The sequence below is a fragment of the Rhinoderma darwinii genome, chromosome 4 (genome assembly GCF_050947455.1).
Source record: "Rhinoderma darwinii isolate aRhiDar2 chromosome 4, aRhiDar2.hap1, whole genome shotgun sequence".
NCBI classification, from domain to species: Eukaryota; Metazoa; Chordata; class Amphibia; order Anura; family Rhinodermatidae; genus Rhinoderma; species Rhinoderma darwinii.
The window spans coordinates 401,379,100-401,399,114 of NC_134690.1; the positions used below are offsets into that span (position 1 = coordinate 401,379,100).

The 20,015-nt window shown below is 43.5% G+C and overlaps 1 protein-coding gene across 2 annotated transcripts in view; it reads right to left on the reverse strand.

Annotated features, from left to right (window-relative positions):
- Positions 1-20,015, reverse strand: part of SPDYA (speedy/RINGO cell cycle regulator family member A) — a 39,769-nt gene that overhangs the window by 8,922 nt on the left and 10,832 nt on the right. For both annotated transcript variants that reach the window (XM_075863452.1, XM_075863453.1), the window contains exons 2-5: positions 19,729-19,940; positions 13,263-13,321; positions 8,456-8,541; positions 2,476-2,647 (exon numbers count right to left, since the gene is read on the reverse strand). In XM_075863452.1, coding sequence (XP_075719567.1) covers positions 2,476-2,647; positions 8,456-8,541; positions 13,263-13,321; positions 19,729-19,939 — 528 coding nt within the window. In that variant the 5' untranslated portion in view covers position 19,940. The remainder of the gene's footprint in view (positions 1-2,475; positions 2,648-8,455; positions 8,542-13,262; positions 13,322-19,728; positions 19,941-20,015) is intronic.

Here is a 20,015-nt window from a genome sequence, read left to right on the forward strand (position 1 = left end):
CCTGACAAAATACCCTTGAAATAAGCCTGCAAACAGCTTTCCATCGACTTAAATGGGAAATACACTGTGCAGTTCATACGAGGCGTACGTTTACAATGCTCAATCAAAAAACGCCGTGTAAAAATACACCGTAAAAAGGAAGTGACATTCAATTCTAAAAGCGTATTACGAGCTGAGTTTTTCCCATTAGTCTTCACCGTTGACGCTTCAAAATACGCTCCGAAAAATACACTTTAAATAGACTTGCAAAATTGTAAAAACACTTAAAAATCAGCTGGTGAACGTAGCATTATGATCGCATGCTCATGTGCCCGGGTGGAACAAAAAAAAATGTAAACATGAATTCAAGTTTTTAGAAATATAAAAAAAAAAAATCTGTAAAAGTTAACATTTTTTTTTTTTTACCAATGTTTCCATTAAAGTAATGTAAAGAATAAAAAAAATCACATAATAGGTATCGCCGTGTCTGTAAAGTCTGATCATAATATAACGTTATTTATCCCACAGGGTGAATGCTGCAAAAAAATGCATAAATCACGACAGAAATGCAGTTTTTTGGTCACCTTGCCTCCAAAAAACAAAATGGAATAAGCAGTGATAAAAGAAAAAAAGTCACATGTACCCCAAATAGTATTAATAAAAATTACAGCTTGCCCCAAATAAGCTCTAACATCGCTCAATCGCCAGAAAAAGAAAAAAGTTATGGGTCTCAGAATACGGCGACACAGAACATTTTTTTTTTCTTTAAGGCATATTGTTTTTATTTTGTAAAAGTAGTAAAACATAAGAATATATATATAAATTTTGCATCGCCGTAATCGTATTGACCCGCAGAATACCTTTAACGTGTTATTTTTACAAGTAGGTGAACACAATAAAAGCAAAGCCCAAAAAACAATGGAGGAATTGATATTTTTCTTCAATTCAAGCCCACAAAATAGATCTAGCAGATAATAACAATAACCGCACTTACAGGTGACGGGCACATCTAGAACATCAGACATTTTGTTATATGTAATTTTATAGTTCAGAGCTGCATTCACAATTCTGCTAGTTGTTACTGGAAAGTCAGCTAGCTTGTTGTCAGACACATCCCTGACAGCTTAGCTTCTATAATGCAGGTGGACAGTTAGTTTATCCTATATCAGAATATTGTACAGTGACCAGTATAAAGAAGATAAATAGACAGAGCTCTGTGCAGACACTGAACAAGCAGGGCAGAGTTTTAGCTCTGAAGCTTTCAGAATAGTGAGTGCAGCTCTGGAGTATAATACAGGATGTAACTCAGGATCAGTACAGGATAAGTAATGTAATGTATGTACACAGTGACTCCACCAGCAGAATAGTGAGTGCAGCTCTGGAGTATAATACAGGATGTAACTCAGGATCAGTACAGGATAAGTAATGTAATGTATGTACACAGTGACTCCACCAGCAGAATAGTGAGTGCAGCTCTAGAGTATAATACAGGATGTAACTCAGGATCAGTACAGGATAAGTAATGTAATGTATGTACACAGTGACTCCACCAGCAGAATAGTGAGTGCAGCTCTGGAGTATAATACAGGAAGTAACTCAGGATCAGTACAGGATAAGTAATATAATGTATGTACACAGTGACTCCACCAGCAGAATAGTGAGTGCAGCTCTGGAGTATAATACAGGATGTAACACAGGATTAGTACAGGATAAGTAATGTAATGTACACAGTGACTCCACCAGCAGAATAGTGAGTGCAGCTCTGGAGTATAATACAGGATATAACTCAGGATCAGTACAGGATAAGTAATGTAATGTACACAGTGACTCCACCAGCAGAATAGTGAGTGCAGCTCTGGAGTATAATACAGGATATAACTCAGGATCAGTACAGGATAAGTAATGTAATGTACACAGTGACTCCACCAGCAGAATAGTGAGTGCAGCTCTGGGGTATAATACAGGATGTAACTCAGGATCAGTACAGGAGAAGTAATGTAATGTTTGTACACACTGACTCCACCAGCAGAATAGTGAGTGCAGCTCTGGAGTATAATACAGGATGTAACTCAGGATCAGTACAGGATAAGTAATGTAATGTATGTACACAGTGACTCCACCAGCAGAATAGTGAGTGCAGCTCTGGAGTATAATACAGGATATAACTCAGGATCAGTACAGGATAAGTAATGTTATGTATGTACACAGTGACTCCACCAGCAGAATAGTGAGTGCTGCTATGGAGTATAATACAGGATGTAACTCAGGATCAGTACAGGATAAGTAATGTAATGTATGTACACAGTGACTCCACCAGCAGAATAGTGAGTGCAGCTCTGGAGTAAAAGAAAAATCAGTAAAACGTATGCCAACTGTATATTTTTTTTAACTTCAGTCCAAAAAGTAAACAGTGGGTATACATTTTTTTTGTTGTAATGTCTGACGTAGGGCATAGACGTGGTGTGATCATGAAAAGTTTTGCAGAGAATAACTAGCCTCATCACAGCATCGTCTGCTCACGGCTGCCCTGAAGTGTACTCTAGACCATAAGTGATCTCTTGATTTCAGAAAACCTGTGACGAGCTTGCGCCAGTTCCTTCCTAAAGCCCAGGGAAAGATTTCATACTTGGCTTCTTCATAATCCTCTTCCATTGTATTTGCTAGATATCTGTAAAATAAACACAGTATATACATCTTTCTGGCAATATGGAAGTAAATCTAAATTTTAGAGCAACATAAACTCGACATATGAAACAGAGCAGAACTTTTCATTAAACTGTTTCTTTTCCACTTTCTCACAGTTAATATAGATCACAGCTTTGGAAAACCATAGAAAACATATCTTGATATCGCAGAACACGATGTCAAATGACAAACTCAGCTCTGTTACATTTGTGTAGAGGTCTAAAAGAGAAGAGATAATAAATGGATGTTGATTCGCTGTGATGAAGGGGTCTGATCCCCTATATGTGTTATTGTATAGACTTGCAATTTTATTCCCAATAAATCATATCCTTCACTGAATATATTTGGGTCTCATCCAGTTATTTTCATCGGGTATCACAAAAGATTGCTGTATTTTTGCCAAGAATAACCGTGTACACTACTCCCAGCTTGGACTTGTCTAAGAAAATAAATGGATCTTTTGTACCATAAAATCCTTTTCTTGTTGGACTCATTGGGGACACGGTACGGTGGGTATAGCTCCCTGCGACTAGGAAACTGACTCTAGATATGGGTTGGCTCCTCCGATAGAGTCTATTTCCCTCCCGCAGGCACTAGGCTAATCATTTTGCAGAAGTAGTAGAAGGAGAAGAAAAAAAAGACACGGGGAAGCAACAGAAAATAAACATATCCTGGTCCTGTGGAAAACTGAACCAATCAACCATAAATCCCGAGTCCAGATAAAATCACAACAACGGTGGAATCTATTTCCCCCAATGAATCAAACGAGAAAAATATTTTATAGTGAGCACAAAAATGTATTTTTCTCATTAATATCATCGGAGGGGACGGGACGACAGTACTGTGGGACGTTCTTATGCAGTCCGAGAGGGTGGGAAAATGAAAAGACCTGCATGAGACCCGCCGAGTGCACAGCAGTTTGGAGTATCTTGCGGCCCAGGATGGCATCAGAGGATGCCATGGTATGAACCTGAAACCTTTTGTTGAACGTATTTACCAAAGACCAGGTGGCAGCCTTGTGCACACCCGAGAAGCTGATGCAAAGCCGCCCAGGATGCACTGACAGCACACGTGGAGTTGGCAGTCATCCAGAAGGGAGGAACCTTGCCATTGGACCAGTAGGTTTCCGGGATCACAGACAGACAGAATACAAACAATGGTAGATTTTGGAGCCTGTAGATCTTTGAGTAAACTCTCAGGAATGACTAAGAAAGATTTTAACCGAAGGAAATATTAAGTAGGAGCAAGGTAGATGCACAAGGCCCCAACCACGTCAAAAGTGTGGAGTGAACGCTCACAAAGAGACTAGCTTTGGGACGAAGGAAAGAAAAGGCTGTAACACTATTTTATCCTTGCAATGATTGGGTACGCTGTAGGGGCTTACAAGCCTTCACTCTAGTCTGGGGAAGTAGAGCGCTCTTCCCTCCAGTAGCTCCACAAATTATTTTGTCCAGACGTTTCCTGAACAATTCACCTCCAGAAAAGAGAAACCAGAAGCAAAGACCGGGTGGAGAAAAGATGCGGCTGCCACAAAAGCTGACTTAGAGAGTGAGTCCAGCGGCTTGACTAAGGGTTCTCTAAAGGACGCTGCCTCTGATAGAGAGTGGTACTCCCGGAGAGTCGTGACACTGTCGTTCCGTGGCTGGGAGACTGACCACTTATTTACCAGATACTTTGCAATTGGGAACAGTATATCTGTTCTTTTAGATATGAATGGACAACGGTCAGGGTTCCTCTATTCCTGAAATCCCGCATTGTTGGAGAAGACTACACGCCGATGCCAATAGCGGCGAAAATATATTCCCTGCTGAGTAGGAGAGAAGGCTTCCTCCTTTAGCGTGGTGAGTATCACAGACCGCACAGATCAAATCCTAAATGGCGGAAGCCGGTTTTGTATCCTGCTCAGAATCCGAGTCATAAGACCTGAGTAGGCGGATTGGTCCTGGTCATCAGTGATCGTCCTGATAGTTCAGGAGATCCTATAGATGAATAAGATCTGTCTAGAGAATTTCTAACTCTCTTATGTGGTCTACCGATCAGGGCAGAATGCATTTTCCCTTCAGGGGATTCTGTGGAGGAATTCATTAGCCTAAGCTATTGCTGAGATGGCAGACATTAGGTCGCAACCATAGACTGTGATAGTCCGGATTGGTCTCCTTTGGCCTTGGATAGGGAGCCGGCCCAATCAGGTGGTACCACATCCTGACTGACGGCATCAGGAGAGAAATGGGTTGGCCGCAGGAGAATTTTTTGTTACAGTGAGCACTAGCAAAGTGCGTGACTACCTCTGCGGGGCTTGGTTTTTGTCAGGAAACCTCCCGGGAGGAGGACATGTTGGAAGAAGAAAAGAAAAAGTTACTGGCTGAGAGAGAAAATATAGGTGCTAGACCTGTGGTAAGCAAAATAGGGATTAGAGCAAGCAGGGCTTACCTTCCAGACCGTGGTACTGTGTGTCCTAATCCTTGTCCTGTCAGATGAGGGGAGCTGGCGGAGTGCTGTGAGCTGCTGCCCGCTACTCAGGGGGGGTTAAGGACCTCCCCAATGGAAAACCCGCACAGAGAGGCGATAGGCTGATGAAAAGTCCCGTCCCCTGAATGTTCATACCTGGAGAAGCGCCTCCTGTTGCGTCCCACCCATGTGGCAAAAAAAGTGGGCAGAATCTAAGTTGCAGACTGGGCCGAGAAAAAGATGTGGCCTAAAATTTGGAATGGCTGTTTCTGGCCTGAGGTGATGAGTGCGGAGGATGCACCCCCAGAGGGGACGCAACCGAACCTTAAGGGGAGACCAACCCATGGAGGAAATAGTTAGCCACTGAGAGAGGGGACAAGGGATGGAGATTCCTGGTAGCAGGTGAGAGGAGACTTGCTGCGGGAGATATAGGAAAGGCCAGCCAGTAAATGACAGATGCCGGGATAGAGAAAAACACTCTCCGGAGACAGAAGAAAAAGACATGGGCAGAGGAGCTCCAATCATATCAATGAGTAATCTTCTGTTTTGATCTCAGAGACCACGGCTGCAGGTAAAGCTTATGACTGGGAATGTCTGTTCTATGTGGATGAGATAAGAGAGAGACCTGCATGAGAAGCGCTGTACATATGCCATATGCTGTAAACATCCCGAAAAACGTCTGAAAAATCGGAAGCAGAACGCTTCCAAACATCTGCCCATTGATTTCAATGGGAAGTACAGTGTTCTGTTCCGACGGGGCGTTTTTTTACACTTCGTTTTAAAAAAACAGCACGTAAAAATACGCCTGTGAAAAAGAAGTGCATGTCACTTCTTGGGACGTTTTTGGAGCTGTTTTTCATTGACAGCTCCAAAAACGGCTGTCAAAAACGCCACGAAAAACGCAACTTTGATTAAAAAACGCCTGAAAATAAGGAGCTGTTTTCCCTTGAAAACAGCTCCGTATTTTCAGACGTTTTTGGTTAAGCGTGTGAACATACCCTAAAAGAAAAAAACAGTGATCTACCTGTGGCAAAACATTTTTGTAGCCCTGGCCACAACATGAAGATACCAGTATTAAAAGGAAATTTAAAATCTCAGAGACAGGAGAGTCTGGGAGTACAAACTTATGACAATCTTTGACACACTCCGAACTGGAATAAATGTGTCGCATGGATTAATGTCTTTCTATATCACTAAAGAAATGTGCCCCTCATACCTTGTGGGGGCATCACAACCATGTACCCGATCTGAATCTGAGGACCATAAAACATTCGCGCTCCTTACCTATGAATTGCTATAAGGGTATGTGCACACACACTAATTACGTCCGTAATTGACGGACGTATTTCGGCCGCAAGTACCGGACCGAACACAGTGCAGGGAGCCGGGCTCCTAGCATCATACTTATGTACGATGCTAGGAGTCCCTGCCTCGCTGCAGGACAACTGTCCCGTACTGTAATCATGTTTTCAGTACGGGACAGTTGTCCTGCAGCGAGGCAGGGACTCCTAGCGTCGTACATAACTATGATGCTAGGAGCCCGGCTCCCTGCACTGTGTTCGGTCCGGTACTTGCGGCCGAAATACGTCCGTCACTTACGGACGTAATTAGTGTGTGTGCACATAGCCTAACTGTTTGCTCCTCCACTCATATTGATTATTCTGCTTTACATCACTTGTCTCAATTCCTTGTCCTTTGTGTATTAATATGTCACTTACGTTAAACCATGCCTCATGTTGTCAGTTAGGCCCCATGCACACGACCATATTTTCATCCATCAGTAAATACGGATCCGTAGTCATTCGCAATTTATCCACATATACGGAACAGTATCCGCAAATACGGTCCGTAGTGCATCTGTGCATACGGATCCACAAAAAGAAGAAAACCACAAATGATGTGCCACAACTGCAAACCTGGCGTCGCCTAGCAACACTACCGTAGTTACGGACAGCTACCAGTGCACATCCGTAGCCGTCCGTAATTACGGAAGCGCCAATAGACTTCTATGGGGAGTCCGTGCCGTAATTACGGACGAGAATAGGACATGTTCTATATTTTATGGATCATTTCTACGGAACGGACACCCATCCGTAAAAATACGGAAAGGTGACAGAAGCCCATTGAAAAGTGTCCGTAGCCCATTGAAAAGTGTCCGTAGCCCATTGAAATTAATAGGTCTGTAATTACGGATGAAAAATATGGTCGTGTGCATGGGGCTTTAGGCCCCATGCACACGGCCGTGCCTGTAATCACGGCCGGCCTGGACACCCACTCGCATTTTCGGCCCGTGCTCCCACACAAAGTATGGTAGCACGGCCCGTAAAAAGCGAAAGAACGGACATGTTCCATAATTTGCGGTACACTTCTACGGCCCGGACACCTTCCCACAAATATACAGGAAGGGGTCTGTGGTCAATAGCAGTGAATGGGTCTCGATCAGCCAACAGAAATTCCTCCCAACTCCCCCATACACACCTACTCTGGGCCATATAAAGTGATTAATAAGAGATAAGATCAATAATGATCATTTTGTTTGCATTTGGGTTTATATTTATGTTTGTGTTTTGTTATTTTCGCTCTGAGTTGTTTGTGTTTTTCATCCTTATTTTCATCTGTAGTTATCAGTGCTTTTTCCCCTTATGGCCTTTAAAAATAGTGAGACGTAAAAAGGATGTAAAACACGGATCCATATTGAGGATGCGTCTTTTTCAAAATTCATTGACTTCTGTGGGGAGAATAGAGCAATCGTTTGCATTTGAGGGGGATGCGGAGTATTAAGACATAAATAATGTGTGTAGAAATACTTCAGTGTAGATATAGGATGGTGTGAACAGCTCCATAGAATAACAATGGTTTGGGACCTCTTCCACATGGGGAGGTCTTAGGGTATGTTCACACGCACTAATTACGGACGTAATTCGGGCGTTTTTGCCCCGAATTACGTCCGAAAATAGCGCCGAAGATAGCGTTGACAAACATCTGCCCATTGAAAGCAATGGGCAGACGTTTGTCTGTTCACACGAGGCGTATATTTACGCGCCGCTGTCAAATGACGGCGCGTAAATAGACGCCCGCGTCAAAGAAGTGACCTGTCTCATTGACTCCAATGAATAGCAGCGCCAATTACGTCCGTAATGGACGCGGCGTTCAAGCGCCTGCACATGCCGTTACGGCTGAAATTACGGGGATGTTTTCAGGCGGAAACATCCCCGTAATTTCAGCCGTTACGGACGCCCTCGTGTGAACATACCCTTATACTGAACCCAAGAAGAGACAAGACCTCACATGCAAGTATCTGCTTATATCTCTAATAAATGAACAGGATGCATCAGATACTCACAAAGCCACAAAGAAATTGTCTCTGGTGTACTCATTCACATTGAATCCAGCTCTCTTGAAATAAACGAAGGTCATCGCTAAAAGATACTGTGCAAATAAATACATAAATGAGATGTCATCTGATAACATACCTAGAACACTGGACACATGGTAATTAAAGTGTTTTTTCATCAATAGGCTTGGTAAAGCGCAGATTCTGTTTTGGATTTTGTCCAAAACTGCTTCATTCCTTACCAAGAGCAGAGCCAGAATCAGCGCCAGAATCAGCGCCAGAATCCGCGCCAGAGACGTGAATGGGCTCTGTTGCAATAACCCAAACACTGCTGGTTGGGAGAGGCCCTGATTAGGAAGAAGCTGAAGATGCTGTAACAGCTTTAGACCTTATTCACACGAACGTGTATTACGTCCGTGATACGCGCGTGAAAATCACACGCGTCGCACGGACCTATGTTAGTCAATGGGTCCGTTCAGACATTCCGTCATTTTCACGCAGCGTGTGTCCGCTGCGTAAAACTCACGACATGTCCTATACTTGGCCTTTTTTCACGCATCATGCACCCATTGACTACCGTGTGTCGCGCGTGATTCGCGCAACAGTAGATAAAGAAATGGAAGAAAAAATAAAACCACTTCCTTCATTTCATTTTCTAAACTTCAAAACCGTGTGTCATAAGGAAGGCATATGCGTGAAAATCACGCAGCACATACTGATGACACACGGAACTCCAACGCACAAAGAATGCAGCGTTTTTTGTGTGTGCAAAACGCACACGTTCGTGTGAATAATGCCTTAAGGTATGGCCACACGGGGCGGCCCTGACACGGTTGCGACGTGGCCAGCAACCGTGCTGGCACCATGTTTGGCGCGGCTGTCAAATACCCTGTTAATGGCCGCGTGTTTATGCGGGTAAAACGGACGTTTATCTGCAAAATCATGCGGCCATTAATTAATATACCCAATTTTGCAGGTAAAGGGCCGTTTTACCTGCAATAACGCGCGGCCATTGACAGGGTAATTGGCATCCGCGCCAAACATAGTGCCGACGCCATTGTTGGACGCATCGCGACCGCTCTGTGTGGCCTTACCCTCATAAGCATAAGGCCACACACAGAGTTTTCATGCAGTTTTTGGCTCCGTTTTTTTGAGCTAAACGCAGGAGTGGACACCAAAGAATGGAGAATACATCAATGTTTTCTATACAGCTTTTCTATCCTTTAGATCCACTTCTGGCTTCGGTTAAAAAAAACTGCACCAAAAAACTGCATCAAAACTCTGTGTGTGATTTTACCCTAAGGAGGGACCCCAGTAATCAGACATTGATGACATATCTGATCAATAATGGCATCAATACTTATGTGGGAAAATCCATTATATAACTGTGCAATTATCGATCATTACATTTTCTTTTACTATGACTTTGCTTGTACGTACCGATCACCTGATGGTTAGTCATGTTCATTTGTCCAATTAGGGGACTAAATATGGCTATAATAATAAGGCAACACGTATCAGCCACTGGGCAGCCGAAATACCGAGCTGACATGTGGTTTTACCACAAATCGGCGCACTGTTAAAATAATTGTTAATATCTGCATGTTTTTTCAAATAAGCAACAGTTTATCCTGCAAAAAAATGAGTAATTTAACAATCATTCAAACACTGCGCCGATTTGTGGTAAAACCACATGTCGGTTCAGTGTTTAGGCCAATACGTGTAGCCTTACCGTTAAAACGTCTCCTGATTCGACCAATGTTCCAATTTTGCTTTTCCGCCAGCACGATGATGGTGTAGTGATAGGATGTGCCCCAAGTATCTCTTCCTTAGGCCTTATTCAGACGAACGGGAAATACGTCCGTGCAACGCGCGTGATTTGCACGCGCGTTGCACGGACCTATATTAGTCTATGGGGCCGTGCAGACATGTCCGTGATTTTTACGCTGCGTGAGTCCGCTGGAAACGGAGTGTCATAATGATGGCGGCTGCGCGAAAATCACGCAGCCGTGCATCATACGGGGCTGACACACGGAGCTGTGTGTGAAAATCACAGACAGCACGCGGACGCACATTCCTGTGCTGTCCATGATTCACGCACCAGTTGTTAAAGAAATGATGAGAAAAAGAAAAACACCTCCTTCAGTTTTTTTTGCTGATGTAAAAAACGCGTGAGATATGGATCAAATACGCGCATAAAAAACGCAGGCACGCACCGCACACGGATGTCACACAGAACTGCAACGTGCGCAAAAATGTTGTTTTTTACGCGTGCAAAACGGACACGCTCGTGTAAATAAGGGCTAACAATGAACTTTACAGAAAAGCAGGGACCTGTTATATGAAAAACTGAGGCCTTATTCACACAAGCGTGTCCGTTTTGCGCGCGTAAACATGCAACATTTTGCGCGTGCTGCAGTTCCGTGTGACATCTGTGTACGGTGTCCGTCTGCATTTTTTACGCGCGTATGTCATCCGTATGCACGTCAGCAAAAAAAAACTGGAGGAGGTGTTTTTCTTTTTCTCATCATTTCTTTAGCAACTGTTGCGTGAATCACGGACAGCACACGAATGTGCGTCCGTGTGCTTTCCGTGATTTTAACACACCCATTGACTTCAATGGGCGCGTGATGCGCAAAAAACACAGAAGAATAGGACATGCAGTGAGTTTCACGCAGCGGACACACTGAATGTCTGAATGGCCCTATTGAATTGCATAGGTCCGTGTGACGTCCGTTGTTTTAACGCGCGTAACACAGACGTGAAATACGCTCGTGTGAATAAGGCCTAGGGTCGCAGTCACACACGGCAGATGAATGGAACTGATTTTTAGGCATCATTTACACGAGCGTAATATACGCGCGTGCGACGCGCGTGCTTTTCACGCGTGTCGTATGCACCTATATTTGTCTATGGGGCAGTGCAGACAGTCCGTGAGTTTTGCGCAGCGTGAGTCCGCTGCGTAAAACTCATGACATGTTCTATATTTCGCCGTTTTTCACGCATCACGCACCCATTGAAGTCAATGGGTGCGTGAAAACCACGCATGCCGCACGGAAGCACCTCCGTGGGACCCGTGTGATTCACGCAACAGTTGTCAAACTCTGAATGTAAACAGAAAAGCACCACGTGCTTTTCTGTTTACAAACATCCAAATGGAGTGTCATAATGATGGCGGCTGCGCGAAAATCACGCAGCCGCGCATCATACACTGATGACACACGGAGCTGTTAAGTGCCTTTTGCGCACACAAAACGCTGTGTTTTTTGCGTGCGCAAAACGCACACGCTCGTGTAAATCAGGCCTTAGTCCCAGATAATTTCTGCAACAAAATCTGCCACTTGTAGCAGAACGCCTCATGCACACCAAGCCATATTATGGCTGTGTTGTACACGGAGAAGGCTTTTTACATATTACATCACATAGGCCAAAAATATCCTTTAAACATTTTGCATCATTTGTGAGATGTAGCTTCTATGCATCCACTTTGCTTAGAAGATGCGTCTCGGCGCTTAAAGAGGCTCTGTCACCAGATTTTGCAGCCCCTATCTGCTATTGCATGTGATCGGCGCTGCAATGTAGATTACAGTAACGTTTTTATTTTTAAAAAACGAGCATTTTTGGCCAAGTTATGACCATTTTCGTATTTATGCAAATGAGGCTTGCAAAAGTACAACTGGGCGTGTTGAAAAGTAAAAGTACAACTGGGCGTGTATTATGTGCGTACATCGGGGCGTTTTTACTTCTTTTACTAGCTGGGCGTTCTGATGAGAAGTATCATCCACTTCTCTTCAGAACGCTCAGCTTCTGGCAGTGCAGACACAGCCGTGTTCTCGAGAGATCATACAGTCCAATTTGAAATGCGCGCCGTCCGGCGCCATTTTCCTGTGGACCGGAAGTCGCGGCCGGACAGTAAGATTACTACTTCCGGTCGCGGCTTCCGGACTTGTGCACTTGGACCAGCGGCAGCAGACGGAGCGGACGGACCGGAGGGAGCCGCGGCGGCAGGAGCAGGTAAGAGATTTCTATGTATGTTCGTGTTTGTGTGTGTTTACTAGTGTATGTAAACCTACTACACTGTGTGTTAGCTCAAAAAATGGCGACACACAGTGTAGGAGGTTAGACCGTTCAAACCCCTCGTTTATCCCGGCACTAGCCAGGATAAAGGAGGGGGGGGATGCTGAGAGCTCACTAGAGCGAGGGATTTTTCCCCAATTTTGCAGCAAAAAGCAATGTGGTTGCTTTACCACATGCAATGCTGCAATTTTGGGAATAGCTCCATCTAGTGACCAGCACTGGGAAATATTATAAATTAGAATCTAATTTATAATATTTCCTGACTCGTGAAAAAAATAAAAAAAATTTGAACAATGTTTAATCACCCACACACTAAATGTTTAACTAAACATTCCCTTTAACTAAAAACAGCCGCCAAATACGGGGCTTTTCAAGGGAAAACAGCCTCTGTTTTTCAGGCGTTTTTTTACGGCCGTTTTTGTAGCTGCTTTTCTATTGAGACAATGAAAAACGGCTCAAGAAGTGACATGCACTTTTTTTTTACAGGACGCTTTTTCATGCGCCTTTTTCACAAAGGGACGCGTAAAAAACGCCCTGTGGGAATGAAACACCGTTTTTTCCATTGAAATCAATGGGCAGATGTTTGGAGGCGTTTAGCCCCCACGTTTACGGCCCGAAAAACGGCTGAAAATAGGCTGTGTGAACATACCCTCAAGGTTTATATAGGTTTATTACATTCTATTCTCACACAAATGTCTGCAAAGAATATTCTGTACTTACGCTATGAATATCAAATTACCTTATCTGCTATTTTGCAACAACAATCCATCCACAAGAAATCTTGAATTAAATCGTCATCTGTAATAAACATTTTCAAAAATACTTTTAAATTAAAGTTTCACACTAAATTAAATGTTTCAAAATAATGCAATTTTATATTTCAGACTTTTAACAATAATTTTTTTTCCATTTCAGACTGCATTTTTTTTTTACTTAAATGTACCGGTTCAATCACATCATATATATCAACCTTACCAGTATGGCCACCGTAACAATTGCCACAAAGGGAGGCAAAATGTAGCAAAATGAAAGTAGGGGATGCACAACTTTGCATTAGGCCTTATTCACACCTGCATTACGTCCCTGATACGAGCGTGAAAATCACGCGCTTCGCACGGACCTATGTTAGTCAATGGGGCCGTTCTAACTGTCAGTGAATTTCGCGCAGTGTATGTGCGCTGCGTAAAACTCACGACATGTCCTATATTTGCCCGTTTTTCGCGCATCACGCACCCATTGAAGTCAATAGGTGCATGAAAAGCGCGCACGGCACACGGACGCACTTTAGTGTGCCGCGTGTGATGCGCGCTACAGTAGTCAAAACTATGAATGAAAACAGAAAAGCACCACGTGCTACAATCATACAAACAGGGTGTCATAATGAAGGCGGCTGCGCGAAAATCACGCAGCCGCGCACCATATGCTGAGGACACACGGAGCTGTTATGGACCTTTTGCGTGTGCAAAACGCACACGCTGGTGTGAATCCGGCCTAACTGTGGAATGGTTTTACTTATCCAAGTGATTCTGAGACTGTTTTTCCAAAACACATTGTTCTTTATGTTAGTGGTAAATTTTGGTCGATTATGTTTACTCCTTATTTATTAAAAAAAAAATCTAAAATGTAAAGAAAAGTTTTCATTTTCACAAGGAATACAGGAAAAAAGGTACCCCAAAATGTGTTGCGCAATTTCTCCTGAGCAAGGAAATACCCCATATGTGATCATAAACTGCTGTTTGGGCACACTGCCAGCCTCGGAAGAAGCGCCATTTGGCTTTTGGGGAGCAGATTTTGCTTGGTAGTAGTTTTGTTTAGGGTTTTACTGGTATTTCAGTTTATAATGTGGGGGGCATGGGTACGTTTAGTGGAGTATATCAGCATACAGTAAGGTGGTATAGTAATGGGGGATATAAATAATAAAATTAATTATCAATGAATATATTGACGTATGTTTTGAACCAAACCTATATACACAGGCCAGGTTTTTTGGGCAGGTGTCGCACTTTTAAAGGGTGTTCCCCTTTTGGCACAGATTCCGCACCTTTTTTTTTTTATAAATTATTTTATTTGTCATTTTGTTATTTTAGATCACAAATCGTACAGAATATACACAACATAGTGCGGAAAAATGGCAGTGAAAAACATTCAACGGATCACAGGTCAGTTATCGGCCTCACATAAGTACATGGGGTCACCTGAGAGTACCATGTCGCTGAAAACAGTTAATTAGGGAATCTCCGATATGCACCCTGAACCCGCAGCCGTGCATGGTATATTCTGAGTGCGCATATGAGCATTAAAAGGAGAAGAGAGATGCAGAGACAGTAAGAAGGAAAAGCAAAATAGTGAGGAAAGAAAGAAAAGGAAAATGGGGGGGGGGACGACAAAAAAGAGGGGGGGGGAGCTGACCTGACATACCGGGTCTAGACGGGAATTCACGAGGCCATGATGGTTTTATATTCCTCGGTCGTTTGGAAACTAATCCATTCACGCCATGTTTTTAGGAAGGAGGCATGAGTCCCCTTCATTGATGCCGTGAGGTCCTCCATTCTCATGATCTCCTGGATCTTGCCGAACCACATACCCACCGTTGGAGGACAGGACTGTTTCCACAGTGCAGGAACACATGCCCTAGCCGCGTTTACCAGGTGTCGAACTACCGGACATCTATAAGAGAGCAGTGGGACCTCGCACAAATGAAGCAGGAAGAGGCCCGGGGATCGCGGGAGAGGATAATCCGTGAATTTTGAGGAGATGCGCCACACCTCGGACCAGAACCCAGTCAGGAGTGGGCAGTCCCAGAAAATATGCATGATTGTACCCACTTGGTCCCCACATCTCCAGCATAATGGCGAGGCCGCCGGGATCATTGCATGCAATCTGGAAGGCACCCTATACCAACGGGACAATATCTTAAACCCTGCCTCTTGGAATCTACTGGCCATGGAGGACTTATGCGTCATAGTGAACAGGCGGTCTCGTTGTTCAGGTGTAAATGTTTCGCCCAAATCCCTCTCCCAGCTACGCAAGCACGGAGGTGGTGGCAAATTGGAGGGCGAGATTAAAAACCCATAGATTCTGGACAAAGCATGTCGGATCGCGCCTGTGCCTGTACACAGGAGTTCAAACGCGGAGCAGTCCCGTAGTTGCGCTCCAGGATGTTCTAGGGACGCCAGGAAATGTCGCAACTGGGTAACCTGCCACGCCGAGAAAGGGACCGGATCCGACAGAGCTCGTATTTGATCGCTCGTCATCCATCTCCCCTCCTGCTGAAATTGTATAGCCTGCCCCTTACCCGCCCGCAACCATACTTGAAATGGGCCACTATCCAGTCCAGGTGGAAATGCAGGGTTGCCTAAAATCGGAAATAGCGGGGAGGGGGACGGAGAGAACTCTGCCCGAGGAAACACCCGCGCTGCGACTGCTAGGGTGGGGCCGATTGTCGGGTGTGACCGCACGACCCTGGGAACATGTCTGCCCAACCACGGCAGGGCCTGCAGTGGGATAGATATAAACGCCTGTTCCATAGACACCCATTCTTTCATCCCGCCGTGCCGGAACCAATCCAAGATTCGTGTCAAGTAGGAGGCGTGATGATAGGAGACAAAGTCCGGAAGACGACTCCGCACCTTTTTGATCCAGATACAATAAGGCAGCGTCGCTTTCAGCGGAAATAATGATGTTTTGGGGCTGATGTGCTTGATCCCTCCCGGGGTCCCTAATGTTAGGGCCTTGAAACTAAAGAAATGTTCCCAACAGGCCTGTACTTTGGGATAGCACGTAAACGTTATACAATGCTATCTGTACAATATGAATGGCCAGATTTTTGTACCACGGGACATGACTATATGTAAATCCGTGGTATTGTACAAAATATCCGCACTCCAGTATTGCCTAATCTTTGACTTCTTCACTGGCCCCATATGCAGCACAAGGCCCTAAAACGTCATCGTCTCCACTGCATCCACGAGGTCCACATGTTGGGCAAAGCAAAATGATGACATGAGTTTATGGGTGAAAAACTGCTGGACATTTAAATTAGTCTGGGCCGTCGTTTTGCATCATTGCGTTCTGAGAGTCATAACTTTTTTTTATTTTTCTGTTGGCGGTGCTGTGTGAGGGTTTTCATGGGATGAACTGTCATTTTTATTCGTACCATTTTGGGATACATTAGATTTTTTTGTGTCGTTTTTATTACATTTTTTATGAGGTGAAGAGACCAAATTCTGTGACTGTTTTTTATAAAAAACAAAATGACGGTGCTCATCGTGCAGTATAAACAACATGTTAACATTATTCTGAAGTTCGATATGATTACGGGGATACCAAATTTATATAGTTTTTAAATGTTTTACTACTTTTCCACAATAAAAACATTTTTTCTAAACAAAATAATATTTTAGTGTCGCCATATTCTGAGAGCCATTAGAGCCTATTCACACGAGCGTGAACCTCGTCCGTGTGCTGCGCACGGAAATAACGCACAGCACACGGACTCATTGATTTCAATGGGGCTGTTCACACATGTGTGAGTTTACACGCAGCGGGAGTCCACTCCGTGAAACTCACTGCATGTCCTATATTGGTGCATTTTCACGCACTTACGTGCCCATTGAAGTCAATGGGTGCGTGAAAAGCACGCACTGCACACGGATGCACATCCGTGTGCGGTGCGTAATTTGCGCATCAATTTCATTTAAATAAAAAAGTTCTTTGCGAGTGCGTGAAAAACGCATGCCACTCGCAAAGCACACTGATGCATAACGCAACACACATAGACCAGACTTACGTGCGTTTTTCATGCGCCTGAATCTGACACGCTCGTGTGGATGTAGTCTTACTTTTTTATTTTTTTGTCAACGGAGCGGTGTGAGGGCTTGTTTGTTGTGTGATAAACTGTAGTTTTTATTGGGACCATTTTGGGTTTCTCGTGCCTTTTTGATCCCTTTTTATTCCATTGTTTAGAACATAAGGTGACCAAAAAACCGGAGATTCTGCCAGTGTTTTTTATTGTATTTTTTTACAGGGTTCACCAAGTGGGATAAATAATGATATTTTTATAGTTCAGGCCGATATGAACACGGCAATACCTATTATGTATAGTATGTATTTTTTTTCTTTTATTTTTTTAAATTATAAAGCACTTGATCAGGATACAGGGCGATTTTTTTTTATACACTCACTTGGGGACTTGAAGACCTGATCTTCTGTAATATACACTGCACTACTTATGTAGTGCAGTGTACTGTAACTATCATTTTTCAACTGACAGATAGTCTATTAGGTCCTGCCTTTGCCAGGGCCTAATAGGCTACCATATATGGCAGACCAGGAAGCCATCGTTAGGTTTCCTGGTTGCCATAGCAACCATGGGCACCCCGAGAGGGGCCGATGGGGTACAGAGGGAGCCCCCTCCATCTGTCAACCACTTAGATGCCATAGTCGCTATTGACTGCGGCATCTAAGGGGTTAAACAGTACCGGGGATGCAAAGGGATGTCGGCTGTATATTACTGCCCGCTTCATCTTCAGGGTGTAACTCTACATCTATTTGCGTTAAGGTATAACTTTGTAATTGGTTTTAATTTTAAAAAAAAAATTCTTCTTGAGATACAGCTTCTATGTATCCTGTATGAACTTTTCCTCATGCACACCACCGTGTTCGGTCCGTGATATACGGACCGCATGTCGTCCGCATTTCCCAAATCGAACACAGTTCAGGGAGCCGGGCACCTAGCATCATAGTTATGTATGACGCTGGGGGTCACTGCCTCCCCGCGGGAATACTGTCCCGTCCTGAAAACATGTAGATGTGATCACAGGTGGATCCTGCGTGTCAGAGAGTGGGGTGGATTAGAACAAAAATACAGCGATTCATCCATTGGTTTTTGGATTTAATTTTTACGGTGTTCACAATGCGATAAAAACATCATAACTATATTCTGCGTGTCAATACGATTCCAGTGATATCAAATTTATATACATTTTATTTTTATTTGTTACTTTTACAAAGGAAAAACTATTTGTAAAAATGTTTATGTGTCACCATATTCTGAAAACTATTACTTCTTTCTTTTTTCGTCAATAGAGCAGTATGAAGGCTTGTTTTTTACGGTGCGAGCTTTAGTTTTTAATGGTGCATATGACTTTTTGATCACTTTTTACTCAAATTGTTTGGGGAGCTAAGGTGACCAAAAACAGAAATTCTGGCGTTTTTTTTTTCCTCTTTTACAGCGTTCACCCTGTGGGCTAAATATCGATATATTGTAATCGTTTGGACTAGTACCGATGTGTTGATACCAATTATGGTTTTAGGTCTTGTTTTTTACATGACTTTAGGGGGAAAACGTGGAAAGGGGTATTTTTGAGCGTTTAATAATTTTTGTACATTACTAATAACTATTTTTTACATTTTTCTAGTCCCCCTAGGCGACTTGAACAAGCGATTGTTAGATTACAATTTATTGTGGTTTTTACTGCCTCCTATTAAGACCTGCCTCTGGAGGGGTTATCTGAAGAAAGTAACTCTCATGTAAAGTAGAATATATTTATGGTATGTTCACACGCTTAGCAAAAAATGTCTGAAAATACGGAGCTGTTTTCAAGGGAAAACCGCTTCTGATTTTCAGCCGTTTTTTAATCATACTCGCGTTTTTTCGTGGCGTTTTTTATGGCTTTTATGGAGCTGTTTTTCTATAGAGTCAATGAAAAACGGTTCCAAAAACGTCTCAAGAAGTGGCATGCATTTATTTTTTGAAAAACGCCCCATCGGAACAGAACACCCTATTTCTCATTGAAATCAATGGGCAGATGTCTGTAGGCGTTCTGTTTCCGTTTTTTTCAGCCGTATTTCGAGGCATAAATGCCCCGAAATACGCATGAAAACACCACGTGTGCACATACCCTTATTAGGCTATGTTCACACTGCCATCGGAGGCTTCTTTTGGATCAGATTTGACAGCAAGAATAGTGCAGCATGCAGCTCTATTCTTGTTGTGAAAATGACAGGCCCCAGAAGAAACAGCAACAGTCTCCATTGTGTCAATGGGGTCTGTCAGGCTCTTCTCGGATCCGGAATGTGACAGATCCAGCAGTCTATTGGCTTCCGTTATGAACGCAAGCCAGTACACAGATGTGAACAGAGCCCAAACAAACAAAAAGAGAATTCTGGTGACAGACTATTGAGATCGGTACTTGGCTACCTACCAAATAACTTGAAGAAAGCTGCCATCTCTTGTCGTTGGATGATCAGGCACGGTGTTTTCAGCCGTTTTGAGGCATAGTTGTCAAACACTTCATTTCCTTTATGAAGTTGACGCTTTAGCCTAAATTTGCTTCCCTGGAGAGACCTGGAGCCAGATTTGACGTGAACTGTGACTGTTTTAGGTGTCTGATAACAAGCCTGATTGTGCCTCATACTGAAAGAATCCAAAATTAGTAGATTACATTACTTGTACTCTTGTAAAAACAAATAATTCAGCTATAACCCTAGG